This window comes from Paroedura picta, chromosome 8, assembly GCF_049243985.1.
Source record: "Paroedura picta isolate Pp20150507F chromosome 8, Ppicta_v3.0, whole genome shotgun sequence".
NCBI lineage: Eukaryota > Metazoa > Chordata > Lepidosauria > Squamata > Gekkonidae > Paroedura > Paroedura picta.
The window spans coordinates 68359379-68377811 of record NC_135376.1 but is presented as its reverse complement, the minus strand read 5'-3'; the positions used below and the strand labels follow the sequence as shown (position 1 = coordinate 68377811).

At 40.2% G+C, this 18433-nt stretch overlaps 1 protein-coding gene across 6 annotated transcripts in view; it reads left to right on the top strand.

Annotated features, from left to right (window-relative positions):
- Positions 1-15633, top strand: part of LOC143843704 (heparan sulfate glucosamine 3-O-sulfotransferase 1-like) — an 85498-nt gene extending 69865 nt beyond the window's left edge. The window contains exons 3-6 of one of the 6 annotated variants that reach the window (XM_077350211.1): positions 3149-3302; positions 4890-4921; positions 7285-7431; positions 13422-15633. In XM_077350211.1, coding sequence (XP_077206326.1) covers positions 13548-14477 — 930 coding nt within the window. In that variant the 5' untranslated portion in view covers positions 3149-3302; positions 4890-4921; positions 7285-7431; positions 13422-13547 and the 3' untranslated portion in view covers positions 14478-15633. Of the gene's footprint in view, positions 1-3148; positions 3303-3485; positions 3504-4889; positions 4922-7189; positions 7206-7284; positions 7432-13421 lie in introns of those variants that run through there. The other 5 variants (XM_077350208.1, XM_077350210.1, XM_077350213.1 and 2 more) reach the window with 5 other exon arrangements.
- Positions 15634-18433: the final 2800 nt, after the last annotated feature.

The window sequence follows — 18433 nt, the reverse complement described above, 5'->3', positions numbered from 1 at the left end:
ATTCCCTTCTAAAACTATGCATTTAATTCCACAAAGATGGCAAAATACCGAAATTATCTAGCTAACATATCCCAATTACTTACTCTAAATCCAGTTTAAACCCTCTTTACATTTATGTACCAATTATAGTATAACCACAGGAACTAACATCTCTGAGCTTCATCAAAATCAATCAATTCTCTTAGGCTGAATTTGGAATGTTGTTCTGATGGAATTGCTCCCCAAGGCAATTTTGATCCATTTAGGCTTCAGTTCTGTAATGCATTCTGAATCAGATTATCCCTCATAATATATTCCTAGATAATGTTTTGTTTTGGCAGAAGCGTCTGCTATGTAAAATAATCAATGAATTTTCAAACCGGCTGAACTATTTGAGCTCTTGAAATGAGGCCTCTATGGATCCAGTCCTTCCATGGTTGCATAAGTGTGCAGACTGAAAATTTCAGTTTCCCTTTAAAAGCAACTGTATAATCCTTATGACTGTGGTGGTAAATTGAAAATGTGTGGTTAGCAAATTCTGAAAATGTATACTGGAGAGGAACTGAGCAGGACTTTTCAGTAGTAAGACTGCAGGGCTCTACATACACCTTATTCCACTATACAAGTAGCAGAATAGGCTTTACAAATATGAGCACGGTTTCCTCAGATAAACTGAATTAATTCTTTGCATCCATTTTTTCCTGCAGAATATGTGAGGCAGTTTTGCTGTGCTAGAACTCCTGTGATAGAATAGCTGAGTCCAATGCTGGTTAAGAGATGAAGTTTTAGAGCTGATGGGGGACACATTACAATCTCCAGGCCTTAGTGTATTGGGCCTTTGTTGCCAACTGCTGTTTTCTACTGGCCTGCTCTAAAATCTAATCTCACCACAATATTACCTGTAACAATAAACAACTCCTAGATTGATCAGTCCTTATATTTTATTGTCGTTGTTGTTGTTAGTTGCAAAGCCGTGTCTGACCCATTGCAACCTCATGGACAATGATCCTCCAGGCCTTCCTGTCCTCTACCATTCTCCTGAGTCTATTTAAGCTCGCACCGACTGCTTCAGTGACTCCATCCAGCCACTTCATTCTCTGTTGTCTCCTTCTTCTTTTACCCTCAATCGCTCCCAGCATTTGGCTCTTCTCCAGGGAGGTGGCCGAATTTGAGTTTCATCTTCAGGATCTGGTCTTCTAAAGAGCTGTCAGAGCTGATCTCCTCAAGGACTGACCGGTTTGTTCGCCTTGCAGTCCAAGGGACTCGCAAGAGTCTTCTTCAGCACCAGAGTTCAAAAGCCTCAATTCTTTGACGCTTGGCCTTCCTTATGGTCCAACTTTCACAGCCATACATTGCAACTGGGAAGACCATAGCCTTGACTAGATGCACTTTTGTTGGCAGGGTGATGTCTCTGCTTTTTAGGATTCTGTCTAGATTTGCCATAGCTTTCCTCCCCTGGAGCAATTGTCTTAATTTCTTTGCTGCAGTCCCCATCTGCAGTGATCTTGGAGCCCAGGAAAATAAAATCTGTCACTTTCCTCCTTATACTAACTGTGTATGAATAAAGCATTGAGTGCCCACCATCTTCAGGCTTATCTTGTAACATTTATTTGTAATTTCTGGTCTGTTTACTCCTTATATTTTTAATTAAAAAGATCTATTTTACAGTTTTTTATCTCTTTGCCCTTTAAAAAATTTAATTTATTTTGCCTGAAAATATGTAATTTTACAATGTGATAGAATGCTGTACAACATGCATATTTTCTAATCAAAGAAATTTTATTTACATAATGGAATGAGATCTGAGCCAGTCCATAATTTTATATGTATCTGATATTTATTCATTTGTACCCCAACTTTCACCTTAGTGGAGAACCTAGACAGCTTACATCACTCATAATTACCCTGTGCAATCACTTAGGCCAGCCTTTCTCAACTTTTTTATAAGAAGAAGAAGAGTTGGTTCTTATATGCCGCTTTTCCCTACCCGAAGGAGGCTCAAAGCGGCTTACAGTTGCCTTCCCATTCCTCTCCCCATAACAGACACCTTGTGAGATAGGTGAGGCTGAGAGAGCCCTGATATCACTGCTCGGTCAGAACAGCTTTATCAGTGCCATGGCAAGCCCAAGGTCACCCAGCTGGCTGCATGTGGGGGAGCGCAGAATCGAACCCAGCATGCCAGATTAGAAGTCCGCACTCCTAACCACTACACCAAACTGGCTCTCATTAGCATTGGGAAACCCTTGAAACAGACTTCAGGGTTCACAAAGCCTCCGAAGTGACAGAATCGTGAAGAATATGGTTGGGATGCATAGTTGTGTACATTCCCACTCAGAGCCTCTCCCCTTTCCATCCCCTGCAGGCCCATCATTGGCCATTTGGGGGCCATTTTGGGAGGGATGGTTGGGTCAGTATGGTCATATCACCCTATGAATGTTTATCAAATTTAAAATATACATAATATACATAATATTATATGTATAATATATATATAATAATAAAATATACATAATATTCCAGGGCTATCAGGAAAGGCTGAGAGTATAACTAGCTTCCATGGCTGAATGGGGCCTGAAATCTGGGTCTCCCTGATCCTAGCCTGACATTGTAACTATTACCTCATGTTGGCATTTGGTTCACAAATTTTTCACATTGTACATTATTTGAACTTCAAAGTGGACTTATGCAGATAATTTTTTTCTCCAAGTAAAGAATGGGGACAGAGCTTGCAGTGAAAAGTTCTTCCCATACAGACCCCTCCCCCAAAGTTCATTTTATTGTCCAGATCTTTGGTATTGCAGCTAGAATGACCAATTGTTGAAACCCTGAAATCCATTGCTGGTCTGCTCAGATGATGTTGGACTGGCGAAACCAATAGCTTAGACCCAATATAAGGCAATTTCATACTTCAAGTTTGCCATCCCAGACACACCTGCCTGAGAGTGAAGCCCATTAAACCCTTTAGGACTTGAGGAAATATAAATATAAGACAAAAAATAACTGAAACTCCTAGAATGGGTATGGAACTTTTTTTTAAAGTACAAATCAATGGCAAATTTCAGTATTCAAAAGAACCTCACTATTCTTACTGGTAGATAGCCCAACTCTACATTTGTTCTTGGCTCTTTTTATAGTAGTGCTGTGTTGTCTCTCTTTTCTTCTGGCTGAGCTGGGAAAGGGAAGCAGAAGGGACAGCCCAATAAAGCCTTCCTGAAATGAAAGTAAAAGTCAGCTGCAAGCCTCATGCTGTGAAGTTCTTCAAGGCAAAGGGCGCCTTTTGCCTTAAAAGGCACTCACCTGGATGAAAAACATCCTCAACAATGGTGAATACAAATGTAATTTTTGTGAAATATGCCTCAGTGTTCTGAAAGAACTCAGATGTAAAACGATTAACCTCCTGGCAAACATATCGTGCTTATAAGTAAAATTTGCCTCCCTCGTACAGTTTTCAAATGTAATGAATGTGTCACATATCTTTTAAAAGGAAATCCAGAGAAGATCCAGGAAATTACAAGCCTTACCCGGTAAATTGGTGTGAACTGTTATTAAAAATAGAATTGTTAATCACATGGGAGAATGAGTCTTACTGATTTCTGTAAAGGGAAGTCCTTTTTTTGCCAATTTTGGCACACTTGGAGAGGTTAGCAACTCATAGACAAAGAGAACTCCAAAAAGCTTCTTAAGTTCTCAGAGGCTCCTGAGTAAACTTAGCAGTAATAGGAGAAGGTGATGGGTCTTCTCAAGGATTTGGAACCTGCTAAACAGCAATAAGTAGAAAGCATGAAGAAATGGACTCTCCTTGTTATGAAGAGAAGTGAGGTTCCAGAAGAATCAGTATTGGGACTGGTGCCATTCAGTTTGTCCACACATGATTGGAATGGGGGGGGGGGGTGAGCAGCAAACTGGGTAAGTTATACCAAGTTATTTAGAACAGCAAAAAACAAAACAAACTGAGGACTTAAGAACAAATCTCTCCAAACTGGATGAGTGGGCAACAACATGACAAGGGAGAATCAATATTTAGCGGACTGATGCACACTTGAGTGAAAAGTGCTAATTTTAAATATATGCTGATGGCATTTGAATAGACAGAAACTGATCAGGAAAGGGACCTTGAGGCAGTGGTGGACAGCTTGATGAAAATGTCAACTCAGTATGTGACAGCAGTGAAAAAGGCAAATTCGGTTTAAAGATTATTATGTATGGAAAGGACTGAAAACAAAATGGCCAATACCATAGTATCCTTGGGCAGCTGCCTCTGAAATGATGGATGCAGTTCTGGTTCCTACAAATTGGACACTTGCCCTATAAAGAAAGTTTAAAGGAATTTGTGTGTGTGTGTTCTTTTGTCTAATTTAAAGGTGACTAAGTAAAAACATAGAAAATTATAAAATGGATATACATAGAATCTCCCATAGTACTAGAATACGCAATCACCCAGTGAAGTTGACAAAATAAAATACTTCTTAGTTCATCGCATAATTAACTTGTAGAATTCACTGCCTGAAAATGTACTGGTGGCCACTAGTTTAATATAAGGCATCCCAGAACATCTGCCTGGCTGCTGTATAAAACAAGGCGCTGGACTAGATGGACTAGTCTGATCCCTCAGATCTAGTGTTATATTCTGGATCTGACGTTTCTTTACATAAAAACTGGGGTACCTTGCTGCATATTTGGCATTTTCACAAGGCCTTGTCAATGGAGATAGGGGACCTAAAAGCATTTGAATAGTAAAAAAGTGTGGTTTGGCTTTTAGGTGCCATAAATGTGACCTTAAATGGATGGGGTTGTCTCTGATGAAGTGTCAAGGAAAGGAAATGTAACTCAAAAGGATTGCACAAGGGAGCAATGTGTTTCTGGCCACTAGGTAATTGTGGAGAGGAATAAAGATTCATGTTTTTCTTTAGGCCTTACAGTCTAATCTTCAAAGGACAGACAAGTGAGTACAATGTTCTTTAAATGCCTGCTTCCAAATACTGCTGATTCTATTATTTATATTCTAGAGTACTGCTAAAGTATATAATGGCCACAGTCTTTGATACCCTTTTATATGTATGGTAGATCCTGACAGCCATGTATCAGATCAAAAGCAAAGAATGATTTAAAGAGGAACATTCTTAATGTAGACATGTGGAATTTAAATTCTAGTTTGATCCAATTTGTTTAATAAAGCATGGCTGCAGCCCTTTGAAAAATAGAGATAGAAACTCTTGAGTAAATTCTCAGGGTCTTTCCTCACCTGGAAAATAGAGTGTAATGGTAACCTTTGTCAGACGCCATATTTTTGGCATTTTCCATGTCTTTGCCAACATCCAGGGCCATTCCACACAGTGCTAATGTTGCTGAAGTCTTACCATTGTGTAACGCTATTTTTTAAATGTTACATACAACATTGTACACAATCTGCGACACTCCTGCAAAAATCACTTTGTTGTAGCGCTTTTTGGGGAATCCAACAAAAGTGGATTCCCCCTAAAAAAAAAAATGCTAGACTCTTGAGAACAACCTGCAACACATCTAAAAAAGACATGTGCATTCTCAGTGTAATGGTAGCAAGCATGTCCCTCCCTGGTCTTGCACCCGAGCTTCCGACATCACAATCACCATTTCCCCCCCCCTTAAACCAGCAAAAGCAATGAATAAGTGATGCTTCTGTGGCTGAAATCCCTCCACAAGCAATTGTCTGTAAAGTTTCCAGGCACAATACAGCCCTTTGTTTGACACTGCCCATAATTTCGGCCAGAAATTGCACGGGGGGGGGGTTAACTTTAAGAGCATGTAAATGATTAAGCGCCAGCTCCCACGCCAGTGAAAAAGGTCTTTCTGATACATCGAATGAACAAATATGCATTGCTACAGGTGTTTTCAGTTTTTAAAAACAGTTTTTAAAGGGAAGCACGAACACAACAGTCAATTGGCTGTTCTGTTTGATTGACGGAAAAACATCGCCTCCTTTGTTGCGATTTTGGAAATTTGTGCGTTAAGAGAACATCGCTAGTGGGAGAGCATTTTTTTCTATAGAAATGGCTGTGTGTGTTAACGAGACCTGCCACTTTTGTTTGCAGTGCTTTTCAATAGTGCACAGATCTAGCAACGCTGCCCGTTGTGCAGAATGGCCCCCAGTGTCCCAGCAGCAAACCGCCAGCCACATCTTCCAATTTAAAGCAATAGTTGGGGAATCCCCAAAAGTGGATTCCCCCAACTGTGTAGCACGAGCAATAGGAGACCACTCAGCAAGCCATACGCCAAGGGAATGTGTGGAGGTGAAGAAGTGCTATCTCCACCTCCAGTACCCACCTCCCTCTCCCTCTCCCTTCTCCTGGTGATGGGGATTTTCTTTTTTTTAAGGTTCTTCCCTCGCCTTGCAGTTGTTTGCTAAATCCTTGTTGGTGCACTTGTTTTTTAGACAGCCCAGAAAAGGATGCATGGTACAAACACAGCAGCTAGTCCGGTGCAACGTACCTTTGCCCTCAGCTGCAGTTGCTAAGAGACCAAATAACAAGCTTGAAGCGAGAGGAGGAGGAGAGCAAGTGAGCAAGAGTAGGGAGTGGGCTGCTGAGGCTGGAGCAAGAGCAGCAGTGGGGAGCGAGTGTGCTGCTGCTATGTTAAGCCACTGCTGTTGCTTTAGAAGGGAGTGAGAGGAAGTGACGCAGTGGCTCAGAAGGGGGCTCCAAGTGCAGCCATGTTGAATTACAGGCAATGATTAATTCTCCCAGGTTGCTGGCGGTGGAAGGGCTGCTTGTGTTTCCGTGGAGGGGATGGCAGGGTATTCTGAGTTTTTCATTCTCTCTTTTTAAGCAAACTGCCGGCAGCAACAAATATGGATTAAATTGCCAAGGCAAACAAACAAACAAAAATTCCCCTCACCAGTTAACTCACAGAGCATGCCTCTCTAACCCCCCCCCCCCAAAAAAAAATTGGGAACAAGATTAATTTTTAAAAGCTCCTTGGCTAATTATTCCAAAAGGAGTGGTATTTAAAAAAGCATTATGCATCTATGATTAGATGCATAGGCATCTCAATGGAGAAGTTTACTTTTTAAAAAATTAGCTTGCATCGCAGGCCCTTTAAAACAGGGAGAAAGGTGATTGGCTGCCTCGCTTGATTGACAGGTGGAGGAGAGTCATGAGTATAGTGCGTTCTTCTCTTCCACCATTTTAAGCAGGCATGCAGAGTGCCAAGAAGTGTGAGAAGGCGGCAGAGGGAAGGGAGAGAGCCAGGAGGTGAGGAATGGCCGGAGGCGCATTATTTAATAACATTATGCCATTGCGCTGGTGTGACGCTATTTTTTTCAATGTGCAGAGATGCCCACAGAGATTCACAGAGTACCACATGCCCATACAGTGAAGGAGTTTCAACATGTGAACAAGAAATAGAGTCAAAAGATTTTTCCAAGGATAGAAGGAAATGTGATCAAGGAGGGAATTTCATAGCATGGAATGGCATCAGGTAAACTTCCATTCTCTGTATTGCTAATTTGGATTGGTATAATCTTGACTGGGTGGATTTGCCAGAATAAGGTCAGCCATGGACAGCTCACCCTCACATATTGGCATAATTAATTGATGGCATAGATCAGCAGATTTAAATAAACCTATGATGCTGTCTTGTGTCTCCATTTGGGATACTTGGACAATAAGCAGGTGGGGCTGGTTGTGTGGGCCTTCTGCTCCTGACTGTTGACAGGAGGTGCAATGATTACTGAGTGGGAGAGACCCTCACACACGGTTAACATGCAAACTGCACTAGTCACAGCATGGCAGGAGGAAGCATCTTCCATGCCTCTGTGGGCAGACCTGAAAGGATCTCATAAGGCTACTAAAATGGTTTTTTAAATGGCATAGTATTTATAGATAGTGTATGAATCAGCAAGTGCTAACACAATGTGATGTTGATAAAATGGGTTTGAATGTTTCCAAAATGTGGTATAGGACTATAACATTCTTTAATGCAGTGAAAATACTAATTCGAGTAAGAGTCATTTTGTTCCCTTACTGCCTGGTATTGAAAGGGAACTGGTTTCCCATGTGTAATAATTTCTTTTCATATTCGTAATTAGGACTTTGTGAATCAATCCGAGCATAGATCTTGTTTACACTTAAGATCAATGAGTGAATGTTATTTCTGTGGCATGTCCAGCTTTCCTTCGGCAAATTACCGTTTTTTAAAATAACATTTATTTCCATTTCAAAGAAATGCCTTTCTTCATTTTTACATACATATACAAATTTTCAAGCTGCACGGACAAAGGATCCTCTGCTTGACAGGCTGGCATTATCTTTCGGCTATTGTTCAGGTGGTTGAAACCAAGTTAGCTTTTACCTATTGCTATTTTATCATTTGCTTCACACCTTCAACAGAGTTACAGTCTCAACCTGACCTACTGAAATTGAAAATGTAACCTTCCCAAAATAACAGATGAGGGATTCTTTGTGTTGACATTTTGTGTGGGTCTCATTCTATGAGCCTGTGACCTACCACATGGAGAAACTTCTGAAAACTACCAACTTGCAATACTGAAGACAGTTATATTCTCCTGCGGGCCCAGATCCATTGAACTTCACATGCAGTGTTAACTCTAATGATCACAGAGGTTCAGAATAATAGGAGAAACGGACAATGGAACATAACTAACTTTCCGAAAGGGAGTTACCTTGACAGTTCAAGGTGCTTGTAACTTTATTTTTACACTTCATGTCAAGATTACAAGACCAAAGAACAGAAGAATGCCGTTGGGATTCCAGTGTGGTAGGAAACTACTGAAGAACTGTACACATTTGTAAAACGGGAACTAAGACTTCCATAATGTACTATTTATGGTGTCACAGTATTAAACAAATGACCCTGTGAAAAGGCTTGAATGCTAAGGGTTTGATCAGATGGTGAACATAGAATTTGGGCCTCATGTCACATGCTCATTTAGGGAGGGATAAACAGTAAGCACCCTAAGCTACTGGGCATGATTTGAGGACATATACTGAATGGACCATCAGTGACTTAACAGCTAGCTTGTTAAGAGCAACAGCCTCTAATGTGGACAACTGGGTTTGCTTCCCCACTCCTCCACATGCAGCCAACTGGGTGACCTTGGGCCAGTCACAGTTCTCGCAGAGCTCTCTTAGCCCCACTTACCCCACAGGGTGTCTGTTGTGGGGAGAGGAAAGCTAGGTCTGTTGTGGGGAGAGGAAATTGTAAACCACTTGGAGACCCTTTCAGGTAGTAAAAAGTGGGGTACAAAAAAGCTTAGATCTGGAAATTCTCATTTTAAGTTGTCAATTGTCTGGTTTTAATGGTCTGTCTTTTGATGCTGGATGCTGAATTTTAATTTCTTTTTATGTTTTGATTTTATTTGTTTTATTTTGAGGGCTGCCTTGGGCAAGTTTCTGGAAAGGCAGCATAACAGTTTTCTAAATTAATGATGAATAAATCCCATACTGCCTTATACCATATCTAATCACTGCTCAGTTTAGTTCAATACTAACCAAGGGTTTCAGGATCAGGTGTTTTTTAGCTGTTTTGTGGTCATCAACACCATGGTGTAAACTGCACGGAGATTTTATTCCAACCCCAGATCGATTCAGTCCCTGCCCTCTACACAGAATGCGATTTCCGTTTGGATTTGGGGCGATTTAAAATTACCTTCTGCAGCAAGAAGGATTGATCCAGAGTGACCCTACCTTTATTGTGCGATATCTTAGAGTGCTTTTATTCCTCAATATTTAAAGGCTGTTTTGAATCTGGGCTCTCCCCCGTGGTAGAGGACCTGTGATTGGCCAAAGGTGGTCATGTGACAAACTTGCCTTAAAGGAGAAGCCCCTAATTTCTCTCAACTTCTGTCAGTCCTGGATTTTGTCTCCCTTCTCTGCCTTTTTCGATCCTCTCCCCGCCCCCTCCAAGAAAAGAAAGAGGCTCCCTGCTTGGCTCCTCTCCCCCCCCCCTCAAAAGAAAGAAAGAGGCCTGACTCCCCCCCCCACAGAGAGAGTTATCTCTGATTATATCCAAGTCTACTACAATAGACTAGAAAGCCACAAGCCTTTGCAGCTCTTTGAAGACATTGTTATTAAAAGCTTCCCTAACCATGTGCAGAACACTTTCCTGTTTCAATGGGGGGGGGGGGGAGAGGAAGATCCGAGTTCAAAGCGTTCTGAATTCAACAGGATTGACAATGGAATAAACAAAGTAAGTGCAGACTCTGCCCATGTCAAAGTACTGAGTTTGATGTGCTTGTATTGGCTGTTTTTATTTCTATTTATTGGTATGGCTTGCTCTTATTGCTTTTACTACTATTTGCTTAGTTTTGTTTTACTGTTTTGGTTATGAGCTGCTTCAAGCAGGTCTGGATAGATAGCGCACAAATATTCTAAATAGTGTATTCTTCCTGGGAGAGAAAGAGGTCCTTGTTGTCCTTTAACTGGAAATGTAGGTGACAGAACGCTAGGACCTCCTGCTTCCAAAGTATGTGCTTTACTAAATTGTACAGCAGTAAAGTGGTGATTGAATTTGCAACCTACAGCTAGACTTCTAAGAAATGTTCAGTTATGTGCTGAAAGTTGCTTTGTTTTACAGCTGATTTACTATCAAAAGTACTTTGTGTTGTGATATAGTGCAGGGGTAGTCAACCTGTGGTCCTCCAGATGTTCATGGACTACAATTCCCATGAGCCCCTGCCAGAAAATGCTGGCAGGGGATCATGGTAATTGTAGTCCATGGGCATCTGGAGGACCACAAGTTGACTACCCCTGATATAGTGGTCTAGTACTAGAAGAAACAGTTCAAAAATCCAACTCATGTACAGTGTACACAATTTACAGTGCATGCATGTGCAGTCCATGTATAGTGTATACTTGATTTTTCTTTTCAGATGCATTGACTAAGTCTCATGTTCAACACAAGTGCAGCCATAGGGTACTGATTCCTAGTTTCATGCTAACTTTCTTACAAATGTAAATGTTTACACACAGGATATACATGTGTTCATTGTATTGTGTACACAGGGCTGTTGAATCCTACAATTGTGCTATCAAGGTGAGTATTGGCCTTCTCAGACCTGGCAACCTCTCTAGGCTGTCAGGCAGGACTCTTCCATACCATGTATTTTCACACCATGTACTTTTAACTGGAGATGCTGGGGACTGGATCTAGGGCCTTGTGCATGCAAAGCAGAGACTGAACAGCTGAGTCACAGCCCGCTTGGTATGCCCAACCTCAGCCTCAGAAGTTCTCACAAGTCTTCTTTTGGTTCTTGTTGAGGACCAGTACATTGCAGTAAGAGAACCAGTGTGGTGTAGGTAGAGCATCAGACGTATTTGGAACGTTTACTTGGATACCCAGGCAACCAGATCTCATCTGTTCTCAGAAGCCTAAGCAGGGTTGACCGTGGCTAGTATTTGGACCCTCAAGGAATGCTAGGGTCACAATACAGGCAGGTAATGGTGAAACACCTCTGAATATCTCTTGCCTGGCTGCCTGACAATCCTAGGATCTCCTGGCTACACTCTACATGCCATACAATAAATAAATAGTATCTGGGAGAGCCAGGTTTGAATCCCCATTCTGCCATGGAAGCTTGCTGGGTGACCTTAGGCCAGTCATACTCTTTCAGCCTAACCTACCTCACAGGGTTGTTGTGGGGATGACATGGAGTTGAGGAGAAGGATGTAAGCTGCTTTGGATCCCCGTTGGGGAGTAAGGCAGATTATAAATGAATAAAATGAATTTATTCTGCACTGTGCATTGTAGCATGGAAACATACACTAACATATTGGCAGCTCTTGCCAACTACCAGCTTATGCCACTGAGTGCCATTGAATGGAAGAGCTTGCTTCTCTAGGATGAGGTTTAGGGGGTGGGAACCTGGGTTGGAGTCCCCACACTGGCATGTAGTTCACAGGGTGACTCTGGGCCCATTGCCAGAGTTGCTATGAAGATAAAACTGTTCTATGGTTAGGACCGCATATGCTAGTCTGAATTTATGGGAGAAGGTTGGAATAGAAATAAAATAAGCCTTCATTTGTTCATAGATTGTCAAAAGAGACTCTATATCTGGGGTCGCTTGTATGTCTGTTCGAAGACTCGGGGGGAAATCATGAAAAGATCTGTGGAAGGTTTTTTATTCTTTTTCTTTTCTTTTTTTTAAGCATCATGGGTTTTTTCTCTGTACTGCTTAGCTGATAAATGAAGGTTCATTTCAGATGACTGCTAACATGCTGAGATGGAGGGAGTAGCTCAGGACAATTTTTCATTACTCAGAAGGAGCTCTCATTAAATAAAAGGCTGGCTACCCTTGTTCTACATGGATATGAGTATGGCCATACCAGTAGGGAACTTTTCAAACATTTTGCCGTTCAGATCTTCTCAATTTACATATATTCAGTGCCATGGAGAGGAGAACAGGCTCATAGAAAGCTGCTGCCTCCATTGTGCAAGCGATTCATACATTTTGTACCAGTGTTTCACGACCATTCTTGATATAAGGGTGATGCTTATTCCCAAACTCCAGGATTTTTTTTAATTATTAAAAGAGACTGGGTACATAGAAGGAAAACAATGCCCGTTCAAAGCCCTTGGAGGTTCTAAAGCAAGCATCTGTTCTTCTGATCTCTTCTGGCAAGAGGTTTGTTGGTATGACTGGATCTTGATATGTATGCATTGGTTGCTTGTTACCTCCCTTATAACAATCCTCTTATGTTAGTGTGCTCCAAACCAGTGCACATTTTCTGTGGTTAAACTGGTGGAGCTAAGTGTGCTCAGAAGTACATTTTATGCTTCCTACCATATAATGTTTAAACTCATTTTGGAAACAGTAGAAATATCTTTTTTTAATGGGAAGGCTAAAAATTTGCACATCATCAAGTGTATGTGTGCACATGTGTGAACAATAGGATAAAGAAATTGCAGATGCTGTTATTGGAAAATCAAGTGCCCTACACGTTTCGAGCTAAATTATTCATTGGAAGCTCAAGTACTCTTTTTACATTTTGAGTGGGGGCTCTTCATCACAAGAGTGATCTATATAAAAGGATTTCTTTCAAGGATTTCTTAGAAGACTTCAGGTAAAATAAAGACGACTATATAGATTCTGTCCCCTATGAACAGTTTCAGCTGAAAATGCTTACTTGGTTTCCCAATAAATGTTAGTACCTGAATCGGTAATGCCTCTGTGAGAATTGCCCTGCCATTTGGAGGGACATTTGTGAATTCCATATTCCTTTGGGGTACAATGAGTTGCTACAGCAGCTGTCTATTTGCCAAAAAGTAATTCTATTTCTAAACATCTAGAATCCCAAAAATCTCACTTGCTGAGGGATATACAGTCCCAGTAATTTTGCATGGGGCATTGGTTGCATGTTATATAGAGATGTCAGACTTCATATTTATATAGTTTTGTTATTATGTACAGGCAACATGATACTGATTGCTGTATTTTCTTTAACTTACAGATGCTTGAGAAATCAATTGCTGCTTTGGCCCCTGTCCCATCAGCCACCTCTTCAAGAGGTTATGTGCTCATAGTTCCATCGGCCAAGCACAACGGCATTTTGCACTGATCATTCCTTCATCTCCACATGGCCTTTCTACTAGTGTCATCATACCTTCTCTTGACTCATGTTCATGGTGCTCCATCTGAGAATGGGGCTCTCATGGAGACACTGAAGGCCCAAGTCATGTTATTCAGCAATAAAAGTGAACACTATTCGGCACAAGTGAGACCTCCTGGAACAAACAGGCGAATACCTCAGACAATCATCATTGGAGTTCGTAAAGGAGGGACCAGGGCATTACTTGAAATGTTGGATGTTCACCCAAACATTGTGGTAGCAGCTACTGAAGTTCACTTTTTTGACTGGGATGAGAATTATGTGAAAGGAATAGACTGGTATAGAAGCCTGATGCCATTTTCATATGAAAATCAAATAACCATTGAGAAAACACCAGGCTATTTTACTTCGCCACAGGCTCCCGAAAGGATTCATGATATGAATAGCTCTATTAAGCTGCTGCTTATTCTGAGAGACCCCACAGAGAGAGTTATCTCTGATTATACCCAAGTCTACTACAATAGACTAGAAAGCCACAAGCCTGTGCAGCTCTTTGAAGACATTGTTATTAAAAATGGAGCACTTAATACCAAATACAAGGCGATCCAGAGAAGCTTGTATGACATCCATATGGAGAAGTGGCTTAAACACTTCAATTTGGATCAGATTCACATCGTAGATGGCAATACTTTAATCAAGGACCCTCTTCCTGAATTACAGAAAGTGGAAAGATTTCTTAATCTGCCTTCCAGAATCATGTCTTCAAATTTTTACTTTAATCAGACCAAGGGTTTCTACTGCATTCGGAGTGATGGAAGAGAGAGATGTTTACATGAATCAAAAGGACGTCCACATCCTGTGGTGAACAGTACTGTTCTAGAGCAACTTTACTCCTATTTCAGAGAGCACAATGCAAAATTTTACAAGATGATTAATCATTCTTTTGATTGGCATTAGTAACTTTTTTTTGGAAGATAGGATTTTTTTAACGTCCTGCACTTCCTGACATACTCTGGGTTTCATTCACCTTGACATGAAGACCACAGTTTACTTTTCTGTGGTTTGCCACTAGGAGTCCATTGCATTAATGGAAGGTACTCATTAGTGTAAGGGGGAAATAGCAATGGGTTTTAATGACTGTATCCATGCAAGTCTACCAACTTCAGTGGATTTGTTCCAGATTTCAGATTGTATAGCTCAGCTGACTTGTTTGTCTCTTTTTATTCAAATGTATGAACAAATGAAATTTCACAAATGGAGTTCCGTTACGCTAACTGATGTTTTAACAAAAAAAAAAATGTAGATGAAATGGTGGTATTCTACCTTTTGGGTTTTGTTGTTTGCTTTTTATTTTTCTATCCAACTCAATTCACAGTGGGATTGATCTCTAGACATTTCATATAGTAAAATAATTATATATTAGAAGAAGAAAAAAGAAGTATTGAAGTGGTTCCGTTAAATAATTTTAAATCTTTTTTTTTTGCGGAACAATGCTTGTAAAATGTTACCACACTTCAGTGAGTTTCAGGTCTGATTACAATTTAACGTTAGGTTTCTCTTAAAGCTCCCTCTCTATACAGGTTCTTTGTAGTAAATGACACACATGTATTACCCAAATGGGCATTAAGCCACTTAACCCATTAGAACAAATGTTAAACGTGTCATATTCCCAAGGCAAACATACAAGGGCTCTAAGAATAATCCCCTTTTATGCAGTAGACATCAGCAATGAGACTCGTGCCCATTTAATCACATAATCTATGTGCTACTTATTTAAGGAATACCCTTTGTCAATAGGCAATTCTTAGTCTTGTTTGTATTTTGTAACCAGTTGTTCCATTGTTTATATATTTAATTTGGCATAAGGTTTTGCGGCAAAGAATGAAAAAAGGGAAATTTAATTGCCTGCTCTCCAAAGTGTGGAGTAACTTTTGTAATATCTATTTGCAGATCATAAGGTGTACTCAGAGTGCAAAGTCATGTGGTATTGTATACTATACACACAATATTCAAAATATCACGTATAGGTTTCCGATTTATTTATAAAACTGTAAATCTAAATGGATGCTTTAGAGTTTGTTTATTTATAATATATTTTTACTGGACAATGTAATGGTGGTATTTCTTCTCAAAATGTTTTAGCTTTCCTATGGATATTTTTAAATTAATTGTCTGCCCTCCCCCCCAATACTAGTTTCTTCTCTGAATAAGTTGTGATGGGTTTTATATATATATATATATATAAAGAATGCTATTGACAAAGCATCTTCTTACTTGAGACTTCAACTTGTCCAAATTGCAGTTCCTTATTCTGACAGGACAATTTTATGAAGAATGGCCCAAGGAGGGAAACTATGCAGATAATAATTATTTACAGCTTGGACATGTATAAATAAGCAGGGTAACTAGTAAAACCTTTATGCACATTTGCAGGGTTTGTTCTGTTGTTGTTGTTTCGCAAGGCTGGGAAGTGTATTCCATTGATTCCAATGGAACTGGTATCATTGCAATTGCAATTAGGGTCACCATCAGTTAGATGCACAAAGTCATCTTTACACAATCCGTTCTAGCTGAGATTGTAATTGACCAACTTCTAGACAGAGCTTAAGGGTGAATTCATTTTTTTCCTTTAGAAAAAGGAGATGACATATATATATAAAGATTTCAAACAGTGAAAAATAAAACAGGAGTCCAATGGCAGCTTCATTTATTCTAGTACAAGTTTTCAGGAGTCAGATTGCTGATCTCTGAATCTCTTACAGACTTGTGTTGGAATAAATTTGGGTTGCCGATAGGGTTCCACTGGACTCATTTTGCTGCTATAGACCATTCCATCTGGAATGAATAGGCAGAGTATCACCAAGATTGGATAAAGCAGATTTTGATCAGCTATCCATCCTTTTCCTTGAAGATCTAAATTTCTTGTATTTTTGGCAAGTCTACACTTTTTCCACACAATTATTTATTATATCAATTATTTATTATATATATTTCTTTTTAGACATTCCCCATTCCTTGATCACTTTAGTTGCATTTTTCTGCCTCTTTCCATCTCTTTAGTATACTTTTTGAGATTATGACAAGTATAATCCTGCATAATTTGGTATCATCATTTGGCCTTTTCACTGCTCACTCCTGACTCCAGTTCTTTTATGTACATCATATAGTACCTGCTCTTAGTACAGATCTCTAGGGGACACTGCGGCCTACATTCTTATATTCTGGAGCTATCTGTTTGCCAGCTCTCTGCTCCCAGTAACCAGTTATTAACCTATAAAAGGACATGTTTACTTAAGCCACGACAGTAACATTTATTCAGGAGTCTTTGGTGCAATTTAACTAGCATTTGTTTTTGTTTTTTTTAAAAGGATGCAGGATTGATCTGGGAAATCATCAGTTTAACATCAGTTCCAGGTAAATTGATGGGTAGTTAAGGCAAAAATGGATTGCAGAAAGCTCCAAAGGTAGCTTTCAAATGGGGGAATGGGGATTAAAATGGCAAATGAAATTCAATGTCAGCAAGTGAAAATTGATGCATATTGGGGCAAATAATCCCAACTTCACATATACACTGATGTAATCTGAGCTGCCAACAAAAGACCAAGAAAGGTATCTTGGGGTGGTAGTGGACACGTCAACCCAGTGTGTTACTGCTGTGAAAAGGGCAAATTCCACCCAGGCCCTAAGTAGAGCAGGAATAGAGAATAAAACATACTGCTCTTATACAAATCTGTGATGAAATCACACTTGGTCACTGTACTTGAAAAAGATATTGTAGAGTTTGAAGAGGTATAACCAAAATGATCCCGGGCATAGAGTAGCTGCCCTATGAAGATCAGTTAAGAACCTTAGGGCAGTTTAGTCTAGCAAAAAGTAAGTGGTAGAGGTTTATAAAATTTTGCATGCCATGGATAGAGTGGACAGGAAGAAACTCTTCTGTCTTTTCCATATTACTAAAATTTGGGGTCATCCACTGAAGATGAAGGGTGGGGGATTCAGGACAGACAAAAAGAAAGGCAATTTCTGTACATCAGTAAAAATAGCATTACACCAGCTGACTAAATCATATCACACCTCCCAGCCATTCCTCACCTTTTTGCTATCTTGCCTTTGCCTTCTTTTCACACATCTTACCCTCCACTTCTGCTTCTGGAAATGCCCGAAGAGAGCAAAGTGCCTTATACACATTGCACTTCCACCTGTCAATCAGTCTGGGCAACCAATCCCCTTTCTCCATGTTTTAAAGGTCCAGCGATGCCTGCTAATTTGTTTTTAATTATACTTCTCAGTTGAAATGCCTATGCATAGAATCATAGATTCATAGAGCTTTTTGAATTCTACTCCTTATAGGATCATGAGTCCTTTGATACTTTTAAAAATTAATCTCATTCAGAGGCATGCTTTGTGTTACAACTTTGGGGGAAAAAATCTTTTTTTTGTTTCTGGCATCACCTGAACAGTTGTCCGGCTATTCGTTGTTTCAGGAAGTTAGATATTTAAAAAAATGAATTTGTGTCTCCGGAAACAAGGGAGAGGGATGTGGGTGCAAGGGTGGGGCAAGGCAGGTGCCTTTAGCATGTTTGAGCCTCCATACCTTTCCTCTGCTGGTTGCCTGCTAGTTGCTCTCCCTTAGCTAGAGCTAAATAGGTTGGGGAATCTACTTTCTGCGATTCCCCAACTCGCGCTTTAAAATGGAGAATGTACCAAGCTGCCCAGATGCTGGATGTTGACGATGTCATATGGAGGGGCTGGAATATAACGACTACATCAGGTAAGCATTTCACTACTTTAATGGGTGTGGGAATGCCCAAAGTATTTCTTCATACACAGTATATAGTTAATTTGTGGAACACACTGCTACAGGATGTGATTATGGCCATCAACTTGGAAGGCTTGAAAAGGGGAGTGGACAA